The 16,571-nt window shown below is 34.5% G+C and overlaps 3 protein-coding genes across 3 annotated transcripts; 1 reads left to right on the top strand and 2 right to left on the bottom strand.

Moving 5' to 3' along the window:
• Positions 1–1,045: 1,045 nt before the first annotated feature.
• On the bottom strand, positions 1,046–4,979 carry LOC105801878 (embryogenesis-associated protein EMB8). The gene is made up of 8 exons (XM_012633215.2): positions 4,496–4,979; positions 4,280–4,408; positions 4,060–4,191; positions 2,443–2,585; positions 2,251–2,348; positions 2,084–2,178; positions 1,802–1,855; positions 1,046–1,475 (listed from the first exon to the last, which is right to left on the bottom strand). The coding sequence occupies exons 1-8, from the start codon at positions 4,886–4,888 to the stop codon at positions 1,266–1,268; spliced, it is 1,254 nt and encodes a 417-aa protein (XP_012488669.1). The 5' UTR covers positions 4,889–4,979; the 3' UTR covers positions 1,046–1,265.
• Positions 4,980–7,390: 2,411 nt separating this feature from the next.
• On the bottom strand, positions 7,391–8,123 carry LOC105801879 (uncharacterized). Its single transcript, XM_012633216.2, has one exon. It carries the CDS (start codon positions 8,032–8,034, stop codon positions 7,555–7,557), a length of 480 nt encoding a protein of 159 aa, XP_012488670.1. The 5' UTR covers positions 8,035–8,123; the 3' UTR covers positions 7,391–7,554.
• A 2,016-nt stretch (positions 8,124–10,139) lies between these two features.
• On the top strand, positions 10,140–14,254 carry LOC105801880 (rab GTPase-activating protein 22). The gene is made up of 5 exons (XM_012633218.2): positions 10,140–10,563; positions 11,623–11,758; positions 11,872–11,921; positions 12,379–12,432; positions 12,547–14,254. The coding sequence occupies exons 1-5, from the start codon at positions 10,247–10,249 to the stop codon at positions 13,946–13,948; spliced, it is 1,959 nt and encodes a 652-aa protein (XP_012488672.1). The 5' UTR covers positions 10,140–10,246; the 3' UTR covers positions 13,949–14,254.
• Positions 14,255–16,571: the final 2,317 nt, after the last annotated feature.

The following is a 16,571-nucleotide window of genomic DNA, read 5'->3' as shown; positions in this document are numbered from 1 at the left end:
TTTGGTCCCTGCATGCCAATTCTATATCATATTAAATTGGATTATTTTCACTTTTGGTCTTTCAACTTTCTTTTTTCCACTTTGATCCCCTAAATTTTGAATATTTACACTTGAGCTAAAAACTTTTCACATATTTACGATTTAGTCCTTACTTTAAATCAATATACTAAAACCTACTTCTTAATTATTATTATTATTTTTAATACTCCTCAATATTCTATTTTATCATCTTTATATATTTTTCTCATTTTATCGAGAAATCAATTATACATCATGTCATGCTTCTTGATTTAACTCTCTTTTGATTTCTTGCAACTTTTATTTTATTTGATCTTATACCTTATTTCACTAAGATTTTATCTCATATTATTTACGACCAATGAGGTTTTGAGGATGTTACAATGCATCTGCAAACCAAAATTCAAACAGTTTTCTTCTCTGATTTATGATATTAACCATCAAATCGACTTGGATCTAAGATATGTTTTCTACTCATCAATGACTACTGATCCACTGTACCGATCATCAAATCGCCTCTTGGAGCTCGCTAGCTGGACTTTTCCTTTTAGAAAAAAATTTAATAGGGACCTAAATAATTTTTTTTGAATAGTTCAGTAACTTAAATGAAAACTTTCGAATAGTTCAATAACCATTTTGTAACTTTTTGAAGTTGAGTGTCTGAAATGTAAATTTACTAATAGTTTAGTTGCATTGGGTGCAGTAGTAAAGCACCTCGGATTCTTAGAAAGAAAACTCGAGTTCAAATACTAAAAATAATATTATTAAAAGGGATAACCACAAACCCTGAAAAACTAGCTTCATCGCCTTTAAAATACCTTGATTCTACCCAAAAAGGAAATCTAAAACTGGATAATTTCAAAGATCAACCTTGAAAAAGAGTAGGGTACTTGGCAAATGAAGAGCTTAAATATCGGAACTCCTTAAATATCACTTTTTAAGGATAACTGCATAAACCGAGCTGTAACTCATTTTGCTGCAACACTATATGGTACAAGGTGGTTCAACATTCCACATAAAAGATCCATTGAAAGTGGAACTTTTATCATTCATTTGATCCCCAAATGGAATTCATAGCCCAAATCAACCATCATCATCATCATACAAGTCCCTTAGGATACAATTTTCAGCCATTGATAGAACAGCTTACACTAGTTCGATATAAAGAATCAGCTATGTTACATCGAAACTTAATCGTTATAATCGAATCGGTAATAATATATCAGAATTCGTGTATGATTTGCATGCTATACTTCTGCATGATGCAAGTTCTTTGAAGTAGCAGTTAATGGGCCATTAGAAGACTCAACAGTTTTATGTGTACCTCTTTCTAAATGCTCGAGAAAATCCATCACCACGGGATCGGTCCATGGACCTCCTAACGGGGCCTCAGCACCTGCAACCCAACCTAAATGCCCACCTTTGGGTGTCACTATTAACAAGCAGTTCCGGTTTGCCTGAGACAACAACCATGCATTTTCATTAGAAATAGTGTTTAAGAACCAAGAGTATATGTCAACTTCAATATTGTTATCTGCAGGATTACATTCTTCAATATGAATTCACAGCCAATCTGTTTCGTGTTCGAATGTAATATATAATGTCCATAGCAACGAGAGGGAATAACTCGATTCAAGCCTTGACCAACCGGATATCGCGAAAAGGGACACGATAAAATGGAGGTTTGTGTACATGTTTGGTCCATTCCATGAGAATGCTTAAATGATCAAGTTAGAAAACTGCAGAACACATAGCTCGATAACGTAAAGAGCTATCAACCTACCTCGATTTCTTCCCGAGGAATTGCCCTAGCCGGTGAAATTGGATCATTTGCAGCCTGCAATACACATTTTTAAAACATAAGTCGAATGTTGTTATCGAAATTTCCTTTTTGAACATACCTTTCGGAACCGAACAAAAACGCAAACTTCTAGTTTAAAGACGAGCAACAAGAACGGATGATTAAAGTAAAGGCATCGAATGTCTTGTGCCCTGAGTCGGAATGTGTAATGTATGTCATAGAAATAACAACTTAATGGAGATGATATTGAACAATATATATCACCTGGATACAGAGCAATGGTACTTGAACATGTTTTATGGAATGAAAACAGCTCGCCTTATAGTAGTACTCGTCCAATGACTTAAAACCGAAGGAAACTGCAAGCTAGCAAAGAGAGATATAAGCAAACCATGTTTCGTTAGACTCCCTAATCGCAGTTACGAGCATACCTCGTGTTAATCCTTCATCGAAGTCCCTAACTTGTCGTGCATTTAAGGCCAAGGGAATGTTATATTCACCCCCAATATCTTCGAATAGGAGAATATGCCTGTAGAACACAGAGATTGAAGTGAAACTGTGGAAACCGGGATATCGAGTTGATAAAAGCGGAAACCAAACAAAAGCATGTTTTAGAGAAGTACCTCTTGAATATATTACGGATGGATCTAGCAAGCGCTTTGTCATAAACTCGGTTAAAGCCCTTGGTGAATTCCTCAAAAGCATAGACCAAATTGAATGGATTGCATAATGAGACAGCACCAGAAAGAGGGCATGCATGAGATTCCTGCAATCAAAGGAACAGATGAAGTAGAGAATTTTCATATTCTAAAACCGGTGGGAAAATCAGATTAAAAGCAACAATTCAAAGCATAAATTAGTGTCAACTTCAACATGACAAGACAGAGGGTAAACTAACTGTAATCTGTCACCTATGTTGTTCTGATTCATTTGTTTTTCTTCAACTGCTTGTGTTTTACGCATTTTTAGATACGGGTATGGGAAATGATTGACTCCCAAAAGCACGGAAACAGTTGAACAATCATGTGTTGAGGGATTGGCTCTTTTGAGAGAAATTTTTGAAGTACTGTTTGTCGAGTAACCAATCGGATTCCAACAATCGAATGTATTGTCTTTGTCTCCTGTATTTTGCCAAGAGCCAACTTACCGTGAGCGGCTGCCCTGAAGGTCTAGTTCACAAAGATGGAAGTGCCTCAAGCGCACGTGGGTGTAGCCCAAGTGAACCATCTTCCTCAACAAGTGACTTATATGCCATAGATCAGGCGTTCGAATTCCACCAGGGTGAGATGCTCACATCCCCTTGGCGAGTTCACAAAGATGGAAGTGCCCTGAAGGTCTAGTTCACAAAGATGGAAGTGTCTCAAGCGTACGTGGGTGTAGCCCAAGTGAACCATCTTCCTCAACAAGTGACTTATATGCCATAGATCAGGCGTTCGAATTCCACCAGGGTGAGATGCTCACATCCACTTGGCGAGTTCACAAAGATGGAAGTGCCCTGAAGGTCTAGTTCACAAAGATGGAAGTGCCTCAAGCGTACGTGGGTGTAGCCCAAGTGAACCATCTTCCTCAACAAGTAACTTATATGCCATAGATCAGCCGTTCGAATTCCACCAGGGTGAGATGCTCACATCCCCTTGGCAAGTAGCTACTCACATATGGTCAAGACACTCCCGGACCAAGCCTTTAGGGTAGCCGCTCATGGCATGCTGACTCTCGGCAAAGTATAGGAGACAAAACTCTAGAATAGAGACAATATCTTCGATTGTTGGGGGTTTGGTTGGCTGCACGGCGAAAGACACTTTTAAGGTTTTTCTTGAAGAAGCCGATTCCGTCAACAATATCTAATACTCACACTGGAGTACGAACAACATATTTTACTCTGGTTGGATGGGTGGAGTTTCCAAATGAATGCTCAATCAAGAATCATTAAGACAATCCTCCCTAATCTGAAATCCAAGTGAGGAATCCATTCTGAAAGAATGAAATTCCAGTAAAAAAATCATGAAATGCATACACTCGGACGAGCTAAAAGTGAACAACCGCAGCTACCTCAATAAGACACAAGATTATAAATTTTGAATATAAGTAGTGAAAAATGCAAAAACATTTCTACTGATCACATCAAATGTAACAATCTAAAGCAAAAAAAAAAAAAAGTTTCATCACAAAGAGTATTTAAACATTTATATATATATATACGTGTGTGTGAGGGGGGGGGGGGATTTTTGTTGCCATCTTACATCACCAAGATACCGAACAAGAATATTTGCACCAAGAGACCAAGCAGCAGCATACAAATTAGCTTCTGGGTATATACCACTAACATGTTCCACTACTTCACGCATGTCCCCAACAAACGAAGCTGAATAGAACTGCACGTATAAACATATATACGTAATTAAAAAAAAAAAACCCGAGCTCTCAAATCTTTTTTACGAAGCAGCAGAAAAGAATCATTACTTGAGGAGTGGTGACTGGACTATTGCCACAGCCACGGCTATTGAAAACCACAACGCGCCACCCTTTACTTCTTGCCTTAGTTAACATATGTCTAGGATATGAATTCTCACTTCCTCCAGTCAAACCCGGCTGCAAAATGGAGAAAAAAAATAAGTCAAAATAAAGCTTCCAAGTTTCTTGGATGACATGATTTGCTAGTAGCATTTTTCGTGTTACCATTAAAATGAGGATCGGAGAATCAGGAGGGAGTTGGTACTGGTCGCCGGCGACCCAGTCGAGTGCGACGGCACCTCCGTCTTGGGTACGGAGACATTCACGGCGTAACCTGACGTCGGGAATGGAACGGAAAAAGGAAGCGAAGATGGTCTCGACGTGTGGGTTCCAAGCGATGAAGGGGAAAGGGTCATAGGAATGGCGGAGGGTGGAGTGGAGAGCTGGGAGGAAGCGGTTGCGAGCTCCCCCTATGACCTCCAGTGATGGGTGGAGATCGGCGAATGGGATGGTAGTTGTGGTGGTGGGAGTGGCGACGTGGCAGGCGGTGACCCGGTGGTGATATGTGTGGCGGGAAATGGAGATAGGGAAGGTGGGGCCCGAAGAGAGTTTGGCCATGTGGGATGGATGTTGAAAACGAGGGGAGTGTATCCACCAGTGATGGGACCAGAACTAGACGCGGTCTGTTTTGCTATTGTGTGCGTTGCATATATATCCACACGCGCCCCCACATTTAATATAATACAACGTTCTTTCTAGATTCTAGTTACGATATCAAATAAAAAGATTATTATAGGATTATTTTATTATAGTTGAATTAATCATACTATCAATTTTTTATTTAATTAGTTTAATTAAATAAATTATTAAAAATAATAAAAATCTATTTTAGAAATATTTATAGATTAATCAATCTAATCCTTTTTGATAGATTTTTAATTCAAGCAATATGACCGATTATTCTAGTTCAATTTAAATAACATTAGCTTCATTTATTTTTATAAATACATTATTACAAGATTATCACAATAATTTGATTTTAGCTTCTTTATTACAATTCGATTTATTTTTATAATTTTATTTATTAATTAATATTGTTATTAAAAAATGTAGAAAATAATTATGTGAGACGTGAAATGTAAATTAATTTAGTTGATAGTTGAATCACATATAGATTGTATGGATATGTTGCTTTGACTATTGGTTTAAATCATGATAGCACCACAGAGGTTTATAGCTCAACGTACAGTTTATTTATTTTCGTACGCAAGTATTGTAGATCTTGAAGTTTTGAAGTTATTGACAGCATACAAATTCTGCTCTCGACTCAAAAAGTTTGTATAGGTTTATCATGTTATAACAAATGGCATGAACTTAAGGTTTCTTTTTTTTTTTTTGGTAGAAAAAGACAACATTAAGCCATTACTATAAATAAAACTATAATCAAGAGGAAATAGACATGTTGCGATCTCTTCACAACAAGTTCATGACCAAAGTCGGTGGGAATCTAAATAAACGTATCAAAGAACTACCTGTATCAACACATTTAGTCAAGTTATAACAAATGGCACAAACTTAAGGTTTTGAGTTGCTTTTAGGTCCATTTTGATATTTCGGTGCTAATGGTAGCAATGCTTTATCATTTGAATGTATATATGTTTATTTGATGGTATAATAATAAGTTTGCTTAATCAAGTTGTGTGATGCTATGAATTGAAATTAGAACATTACTTGTATGTTAAGTAAATGCTTACGATGCTCGAGTCTAATTTGTGATAAGTTGAGTTGTTTGGTCATTTAGACAATTTGGTATTAATGTTTGGCAGGTTTGAGGCATATGATGCAAAATTACCTTTATAGTCGCGACATCTTTCTCTTGGTGTTGTGACATTAAGCCTCTATTACCATAGTTGCGACTCTCCCCTGTTGAGGTTGTGACATTGAGTCTCCTATTTGTAAGGTCGCTATATTCACTGGTTGAAGTTGTGATGTCAACTTCCTGTCTTCAAAGTGGCGACTCACCTTAGTTAAGGTCACGGAACCATGTTTTCATTTCCCAAAGTCGTGATATTACGTTTTAGTCCTTTGTTTATTACGGTGTTCATAACAGCTTTCGTAAGCTCGTTTATAATCAGATTTTGAATAAATATTATGTTTTATTAAGTTTTGAAAATAAGATTGTTTGTATGACTTGTCTATTAGATATTGAAATAAAATATTAATTATTTCGGTAACGAATGTGACAACTCGTATTCTTAGATCTGACGATCGGATCAGAGGTGGAGTATTACAAATATAACTTTAAAAAATAGTAATATTATAAAAAAAACCTAATGATATTATAAAATTATAAACTAATTAAAAACATGTTCAAATATCAATATTTTTGTGTCGATTTTTATTTTTACTTTTACTACTATTAAACTATTTACTTTTAAACCGATTGAATCCTTTTATTTGAATTGATATACATCAAATATCTTATATAAGACTTTCTCAATCTTCATACGCATCAAAATCGTATTTACTTTTAATTATTGGTTATTAAGGTCAATTACAAAATATTTCCTCCTCATTTTATAAAAGAATTATTGTATTTATTCAATGAAAATCGTATTCAACCTTATCAGTTCAACTGTAGCTTTCTCTATGCTTCAAACTGGAAAACACAATTGTAATAAATAAAGGAATAATAAATTTTTGACTCTCAAACTTTACAAAAAATATATATATATATTTTAATCATTGATTTAATTTTTTATCTTTTTAACCCTTAAACTTGTATTTTTTAAAATCACACAAAATATATGGAAAAATTAACGTTTCTTATACGTGGATTGCCATGTCATCCTTTAATTAAATTTTAAAAATTTAAATATATTCAAAATATTTTTATTCTTTTAAAATGATTTTAATGATTTTAAAAATTTTAAAATTAATTAAATATTTATTTGTCATATACCGACAATGCATGCGTATACCACGTCAACAAAATCAAAAATGTTAACTTTTCATTTATTTTGAATGATTTAACAGAAAATAAAAGTTTAAGGATAAAAAGTTTTAAAAATTAAATAGATAATAATTAGTTTTTATAAAATTGGAGTGGCAAATAAAAGATTATACCTACAAATAAAAGTTTTTTTTTCAAGTGAAAACACAATGACTTGGCCCCATCTCAATGCGCCTTTCACAAATAAAACAGATCATAAAAAATAAAAATTACAAGTACTGATAAAAATAAATCGTTTATTTTGTATCCAACCGGTAAATATATATAATTTTCAATCATCACTTTTTTTGTCCTCCAAATACTTATTCTTCTCCTCCTCTATCATAAACGCCGTTGCCGGAAAAGATTTCCCAATCCCCATCGGAGTTTTAAAGTATATTTTGTCACCGGAACCGTCTTCGATACTCATCTCAGTGATCGGCACCCATAAGAAAACCTGTTTACTCTTAACACCAGTCATCTTCTTCATCTTGAACTTCTCAACGTACGCTGTGACCTCCTTCGAGTAACTCACCCGGCTGTTCGTCCCTTCAAAGAAATGCTCGTAAGGTGCCTTTTGTTTCATCCAAACGAACCCGGTTTCTCTAACCCGCCCGCATTCTTCCAGGTCTTTCAACGGAAGCACGCCTTTAGGGAACCCCAGTTCTTGTAGCAACTCGACGGAGTGACGGTAACAATCTTCTGCGCCGTAAACGATCTCCGCCCCAGCTCGCCGGTCGTCTTCCTTAGTGTTGTTATTGTTGGTAGCCATTTTTTTTTCTGATGCGTGAATATGTGATGTGTTTTTCTTTAAGGTTTATTTTTTGAGGGAAAGGATTGGTTATGGTGATGTGAGTATGGATTGTATATATATATATATATATATGAGAAGCTATGGCGGAGAAACTTAGGTATAGAGTTGGCTGGAAGTTGAGCTGATTACTGGTTTTGTTTATGGAGTAGTTCAACTACCAGACGACTGCTATTTTAGGGTGTTTATGGAGAAACAAGCTTTTCATAATTTTTAGTTCATTCTTTAATATCTAAATATAATTTTAATATTGAATTTAGTTGTTTTGGATATTAAAATAAATATCGAAACTAAACTAAAATATCAAATTAAATATTAAAATTAAACTAAAATATTTAACGATAAATTAACTCTAATCTTTAAACCTTTTATCTTTTCAAGTAATGATTCATTCATATATTATATAAATTTTAATAAATATATATTTCACATAAATTTTTATCCAGATTTTTATTTATAGAAATAAATCTGATTAATTTGGTGAATGTGGTTGATTTTTTTTCTTACAAATTGGGATTTTCTGAAAAAGGCAATGGATTTTACGTAGTGATGATGTTGATATACTTTAGACAACTTGTTTCTGTTTTGCTCTTTAAGTTTTCTTAAAACTATAAAAAAATGGTAGAAACGGGGGAATTAAAAAGATTGAACATTAAGCAAATTAAGAAAAGGATAATGTAACCTTCGCTCCTAAATTTGGTAAGTAGGTTTATATTGGTTACTGAATTTTTTTTATCTGTTTTCACCTTGAACGTGAAAATTGTAATTTATTTAAATTCATTTTGATTCTCGATTCAACCAGTTCGATCATCGAACCAATAGTACTTAAATAAATAATTAAAAATTCATAATCTAAAAAAGTTTGTGCCACATCATCAAACTTTTAGGTTTTTCAAGTCCATGGATCAAAATCGACGTAGTTGTTAAGTTCAAGTGTCAAAGTGTACCAAGAAAAAGCATAGGTACCAAAACGAACCTAATTGTCAAGTTTAAGGGCAAGGGCTAATGTGTACCTACTTGCCGAGTTAAGTGGCCAAAAGTTATATTATCCCCATTTTTTTTCACTATCATTAACAAAAATGAATAACGATTTTCAAATTTAGAGGTCAAAGTAGATAAAAAAAAGTTTAGGGACCAATGTGATTCTACTTACCAAGTTCAAGGACCAAGACTTACATTAAGGGATAAAAATGATAGATGTCGAGTAAAAAAATATAATGCGGAATATGATTTTATAACATTACCTCTACGCTCTAGATCGCGGTGATGAATGACATGGATATTACGCCATGTATTGATGGGAGAACTACACCTAAGGTTCATAAATTATTAGTAAGTTTATATTTTGGTTATTCAACTTCAAAAAGTTATAAAATGATCATTGAATTGTTCAAAAAATTTCAATTAAGTCACTAAACTATTCAAAAAATTTTATTTAGTCATTGAGTTTTTGAGTCACTAGATCCAAGTCGATCTGATGGTTAATGCTGGAGATCGAAAAAGAAAGTTGCTTAGATTTTTCGTGATGTTAAAAAATGTTTCATGAAAAACCAAATGGTGAAATAGAAAACGAATGAGAGCTTTTGATTGGTGCAGGTGATGCGAATAAAATCTTTTTTTGACATTGTGATTTTAACAACCATGTGACTTAAATGAAAACTTTTAAACTGTTCAATAACCGTTTTATATCATTTTTTGAAGTTAAGTAACTAAAATATAAACTTACTAAAGTTTAGCGATATTGAGAGTAGTTTACCCTAAGTTTAAATAAAATAATATTTAAATATTAAATATGAATTATGACCAGGCCCGGCCGTCCAATTTTATAAAATTCAAGGCCTAATTGGTATACCAGATCTATGACCCAATATGGGCAAAATTAGGAAACATGGTTCGACCCGAATTTGCCCAACCGTGAAATCTGAAATTTCAAAATTGCCATCTGCTTTTTTACGAACCCTCACCATCCCTTTCTCCCGTTCACACAGTCAAAAAATGGGAGACAAAAAAAGATATCCTTATTATATTATAGTTACTGCGTTTTCATGATAAAGAGAGCACAAGCTTTCAATTGAATAATAATAGTAATAATAATTATATAATCAACCAAAAAAATCAAACAAATAAAAATTGCAGAGAGAAAAAAAGACCGAAGCGGTTCCTCCGTTTGGTGATGGTTAATGCTTTTATCCGCGTTGCCGATAGGGAGAAGAAGAAGCAAAAGGGAAGGCAAAATTCAAATCGAGATTTCAGCTTGGACTTAACCGTCGTTTTCCCGTACATCGCCATTTTCATGCTATTTTTCTCAACCGGCGACGGCATTGAAGGTTTACGAAAATGGATCTTATTCGCGGAAGCTAGCACCGCCGGCGGTGGTGGCGGCGGCGGCTTCTGGTCTTATTACTCTGTGGTTTCGCCTTCTGGCATAGCCATCGCCGTCACTGCCATGGCCGGTATCGCTCTCGCTGCTACCATCGTTTATTCTCGAAGGTAAGGAAAAATAAATGCTATGTCCTCGTAAATTATAGCTTTGTTATTGTTCCAATCGCGTTCGTGATTACGCGGCATAGGGTACTTAGATTGATTTTTTTTTAAAAATAAAAATTGTTAATTAGGGAATTTATTTAGATTTCGATATGCTTACGGAATAGATAAATAGCATTTCCGTTTGGTAAGCCGTTAATTGAGAATCCTATGGCGAAGTCACACATCTTCGTCGACCATCGCCATCATCATCATCATCGACATCACGGTGTCGAATACTTATTCTTCATTGTCATCTCCATCGTCATTCTTCTTCCGACTGATCGTCGAATACTTATCCCCTTTAGTTTTCTTTCTTTTATTTTTTTGGTTCTTAGATCTCCACCATAAAATAGTCGAATTAATATCATCACCGTCATGATTCATAGGTTCTTTTATAAGAGTTCGATTCCAATCTCATCTGCTCATCCTCTCTCAAGAGGTTCTGAATGTGATTATTATTTTAAAGCTGTAACTCTTTAGCTCTGTTGTTGTGCTCCTTTTCATTTTTCGGTTGCAGTGAAGGTCCCTTTCAGCTTCAGAATTGAATTGCTGAGTGAAATTCGAAATAGACATTGGAGTATAATGTTACAGTTTTGGTTCATATGTTAATGGCACTTTATCATAGCTGTTCATTAGGACATTTAGTTGTTGCGGTTGAATTGTGATTGTTGTTTGTTCTCATCTTTGTTTCCAACAGTTACACACCCTGTTAGTGATTGCAATTACTCTTGCACTCATTTCTATTTGCAGAAGTAGTTGAGATTTTTCGCTTACTTGCCTTTAGTCTTCTACATAGATTATCTTCTTTGTATCTACACAGCTATTAGCATTGCTCTGTTGGGTGTTTTACAAATTTTGTTTCATGTGATGCATTTCATTTCTTTTAAGTGTATAGACATATAGAGTGTTTTTCATAGATCAAGCGCTAACAAAAAATTATACCTGTTATTTTATGAATTTATCCAAAATGCTATTAATTGCTATTCCTATTTATTGCATCAGTAATTTTGTTTCTTTCTGTAGGGGTAGCCTGAAATCACCCTGGGCCCTTAGAAAAAGAAAATATGCCCTTCAACCTAAACAATGGAAAAGTTTATTCACGCTGGATGGGAAACTTGGTGATGGTGGTGTCAAGTTTCTGAAGAAAGTTCGAAGTGGAGTATGTTATTAATCTTGTTTCAGGCTTATTTGCCTTCTCTTCCATCTGGTTTAGTCTGTTTTAGGGATATGTTATTGCTGTTTGAGGTATCATTCTTTTCATTTTGAATGCAGGGTGTTGATCCAAGTATTAGAGCAGAGGTATGGCCATTCCTCCTTGGAGTGTAAGATTCATATACTTTTACTCTTTATGTACCACTTTATACTTTGACTCAAATAGTCCTTTCTGCTTCTTGGAACTCTTAAACCTCAAGGTTAAATTGTTCCTTTCCAATTACTGGCTAGTTTCCTAATTCTTTTTTTTTTCTAATGAATCATTGTATGATCTTTCTATCATATCTTGGTGCTTTACAGACTTTTCATTGTCTCAATGATTCTTCTGTAGATGGATGTTTAAACAAATTTTATCTTGTTAGTTGTTAGTCACTTTGGAAGTAAGAGAAGGGAAAATGGAGTGTTTAGTGCATTTATTTGATTTGTCTGCGCCAAGGATCTATTTTAGGCTTGTTTCCTTGCTGCTTTAGTTTTTTATCCATTTGTAGTTATTTGTCATATTAACCACGTATCAGGTCATAAATGACCAGTTACACCAACTAACTGTGATGTCTGCATGCTTAACAGATATGACCTCAACAGTTCAAAGGAAGAAAGAGACTCCATTAGAAGACAGAAAAGGTTCATCAGCAATTCTTTGTTTCTGTTACCTTCTTCCTGTTTTTGTTCTTTCTATCTTTTATTTTTCCTTCTTTTTTTGGAGGGATTTTATTTGGCTACTTCTTTCTGATGCAGAAAAGAGTTTGAAAGATTGCGGAAATGGTGCCGCCAAATTCTTAAACGTATTGAGAATAGCTCTACGGTTAAGGAAACTGCTGGAAACTACTGCAATGAAGACAGTGAGGATTTAAGTCAAGTTGTTGATTCTTCAGGCTTAGAGGATGTGGTTAGTGGTAGAAGGTCAACTGAGGGAGAAAGTCCCATGGTTGATGATTCTGAGAATAGCTCTAAGGTTAAGGAAACTGCTGGAAACAACTGCAATGAAGACAGTGAGGATTTAAGTCAAGTTGTTGATTCTTCAGGCTTAGAGGATGTGGTTAGTGGTAGAAGGTCAACTAAGGGAGAAAGTCCCATGGTTGATGATTCTGATCGCCCTCCGCGTGACCAAAGTCATCAGACCCTTGTATCTTCTGACTCAGATTCGGAGGGAGGTATTGATAAGAGTGAAATTACTTGTGAAGACGATTCTCCTGGTGAGACAGAATCCTCTGGTTCCGATACCTCTGATGAAGATGAAAACATACCCCTCTTTGCCTCAGAAATAACAGAGGAAAATAATATTGATAAAGATGATAATTCCTCTGCCTCCCGTATAAAAAGCAGGTCAAAATCCCATGCGGATGAAGATTTTGCCACATGGCAGAGAATCATCCGTGTTGATGCTGTGAGGGCAAATGATGAATGGATTGCTTACTCTTCAACTCAGGCATTGGTATCAGAAATGAAAGCATACCAGTTAGCTGAGAGTGTTGGCTTGAAGGAATATGATCACCTAGAGCCCTGCAGGATTTATCATGCTGCTCGTCTTGTTGCTATACTTGAGGCCTATACCCTTTATGATCCCGAGATAGGTTATTGCCAAGGAATGAGCGATCTGCTCTCTCCCATCATTTCAGTGGTAGAGGATGATTCTGAAGCCTTCTGGTGCTTTGCAGGTTTCATGAAAAAGGCTCGTCACAATTTCCGGCTTGATGAAGTGGGCATTAGAAGACAGTTAAACATCGTGTCCAAGATTATCAAGTGTAAGGATAGTCATTTATATAGGCACCTGGAGGAGCTTCAAGCAGAAGATTGCTTCTTTGTGTATAGAATGGTTGTAGTTCTTTTCAGGAGGGAGTTAAGCTTCGAGCAGACTCTTTGCCTCTGGGAAGTGGTCTGGGCAGACCAGGCAGCAATTCGTGCTGGTATTACAAAGACCAGTTGGGGGAGGATGAGACTTAGAGCTCCACCTACAGATGATCTTTTGCTTTATGCAATCGCAGCTTGTGTTTTGCAAAGGAGGAAGCTAATCATAGAGATGTATAGCAGCATGGATGAGATAATGAGAGAATGCCATAGTATGGCTGGACGACTGGATGTCTGGAAGCTTCTCGATGATGCCCATGGCTTGGTGGTCAACCTGCATGACAAGATTTAGTATTATGCTCTGCCTTTTCCTTCTTATTTCAATCAATTTCCTACACTAATTCTTTTTCAAATTTTCCTCGACTCTCACAATATTTAGGGACCCGAGGTACTTTACATTTCTGCTTGAAACAAGCGACTGATATAGCCAAACTCCATGTAACAAGTAAGTTATGAGATTATATTTACTATATGATGTATTGCCCATGCTCGAGCTTTATCTTAGAGTGACGGTGGCAACGCTGAAAAATCAGCAGTTTAGAATGTTTAAGTTTGCTTTGCAATTATGGAATTACAGAACCTTGCACCTTTACTTTTCTCCTTTTGCTTCTGTTCTTTGCCATTGCTGTTCTAGTTTCTGTTTGAATTTGTGATTTTTTAATTCAGTACATAGCTGTATAAGTGTGTGTATATATATATATATCTGAATAAACATCCTGCAAGGCCAGTAACCATGCCTTTTGCCGCTAGGCGCAAATAGTGCCACTTTCCGTAGTTACAGTCCATGTTTATGTCGATAAGACAAGCCCCCCATATGCATTGCATAATGGCAGAAAATGGAAGCAACAATTCATCAACAGCCAAATAGTACCATTTGAGCTTAAGGGAACATGATGGGGAATCACAATAATTGATTTGCATAGCTAATGTTTACATATCCACCAATGCCTAATCGTCTATCGTCTATCCACATGGGGGATTGATTCTCTTATGAAAAACTTGCTTTTGTTTTGAGGTCAGTAGATGACTTGGAGCATCTGAACCGGATTAGATCGGCCACGGTATTGATCCGGAGAATGGCATTGAATTGGATAAATCAGGAATTGGTGCAGACTAGTTAAACCGGCAATTTAACAGTTTGTTTTTAAGTTTTTTTTTATTATATATTTTTAATCGAATCAGTAGCTTCATCAATTTAACTACCGATCCGATTTTAAAATCATTGATGAAACCTTGTCTTTTCCCATGAAAGCTATGAGAATGTCTTAGTTACCTGTTTTTCAGCTTTTGTTCCTCGCTTTGCCATGCCTGGATGGATAATTAGATATTAAGGTGGGATTTAGAGTGTATGTCTCTTGGTTACCTGTTTTTCGGTTTTTTTCCTCGCTTTGCCATGCATGGATGGATAATTAGATATTAATGTGGATTTAGAGTGAAAAAAGCGTAAAAAATTGTACTATTAATAAAAATAAATTACTCTATTAATAAGTTTTGGGTGCAGTAGTTATACAATAAGCTGCACTGGTCAATAAAATAAATTAAAAAAAAACAAATTACTTTAAGAAAAGGAACAAATATATGATTTTTCCCCCATCCTATCCATTCAATCAAAGTAGTGGAGCAAGATATAAATCCACTATAACTTATTCACAACAAATCAACCAAAAAATTGAAATGGGGTTTGTTCACATGATTCTTCCTAAACTTGCAATGCTTTAGTCCACTTTTAGGTTTTAGTCACCCTTCCTTATTATTTTAGTATTTAAAACCTTATGATAAAGTGAAAAGAATTAAACAGTTTGATATATAAATTAGAGATAGATATTAAAATTATATATAGATTTTGATTCATACATGAACTTTAATTTTTGCAATTTCATATATGAAAATTTAATCTAATTTAGTTTTCACAAATCACTAACAATATTGTCGAATTAGCACCATTTTAAATTGATATGCATATAGAAACAATTATTTTAATTTTAGATTGATGTATCACATACACAAACAATTATATTAATCCAATATGAAAATAAATGTATATATTCGCATACAATTGAATCGAAATCAAAGTTTTATGTATACATGTGAATCACAATTCAAGTTCATATGTATAATCGCACCAAATTAAAATTCATGCATCAAATTACACATTAAACCAAATTTATGTACAAATTTAATATTTATCCCTATAGATTATTGTAGGGCAATTTATTTGTTTTTTCATTGTTAGTGAGCAATCATGTTTTAACTTCGTACATTTTTTATTTGTGTTTCAACGTGGTATAGTAATTGTAAAAAGCTTAGTTAATAGAATAAATTTTAATTCTTTGACCGACATATTTGTTAGTATAAAATAACTAAATAATTAAAAGTTATCGTGACTATTTATTTGTATAACTCTTCCCAAGATTTGGAGCAATTAATTAGGTGATTTAATTAAGTAATTATAATAGTTATCCATTATTGAGTAAGTTTTCAAACACAACCCCTTCTATTTTAGAAACAAAGAAATAATATGGTTGATTGGATGATTTCCTAAACTCAAGGAAAATAAAATCGGAAAATAATTAAAATAAGATAATCTAAAATATATAATATAAATGGTTAAATAACTTTTTGAGGTCTAAACTTGGTAATTACTTTCATATTGGTGCCTAAATATTTTCTTGTCAAAGTTAATCTTTGAACTTGGCAATTGTTACACACCGAGATCTAATTTTTTTTTATCAAAGTTAGTCATTGATATTTACTTAAAAACGTCAAAGTTCAACTCTAATATTGGAACAATTGTTAAGTTCATGTTCTAACATGGGAATGTAAAAACAATTGTTTAGTTCAAGCTCAAATATGAGAATAATTGTCAAGTTCAGAGACTAAATTGAAATAAAAAAAGTTTAAACCCTAATCTGAAA

Source organism: Gossypium raimondii, chromosome 11 (genome assembly GCF_025698545.1).
Source record: "Gossypium raimondii isolate GPD5lz chromosome 11, ASM2569854v1, whole genome shotgun sequence".
Taxonomy (NCBI): Eukaryota; Viridiplantae; Streptophyta; class Magnoliopsida; order Malvales; family Malvaceae; genus Gossypium; species Gossypium raimondii.
The sequence above is the reverse complement of the archived record's forward strand: the minus strand, read 5'-3'. Positions and strand labels throughout refer to the sequence as shown.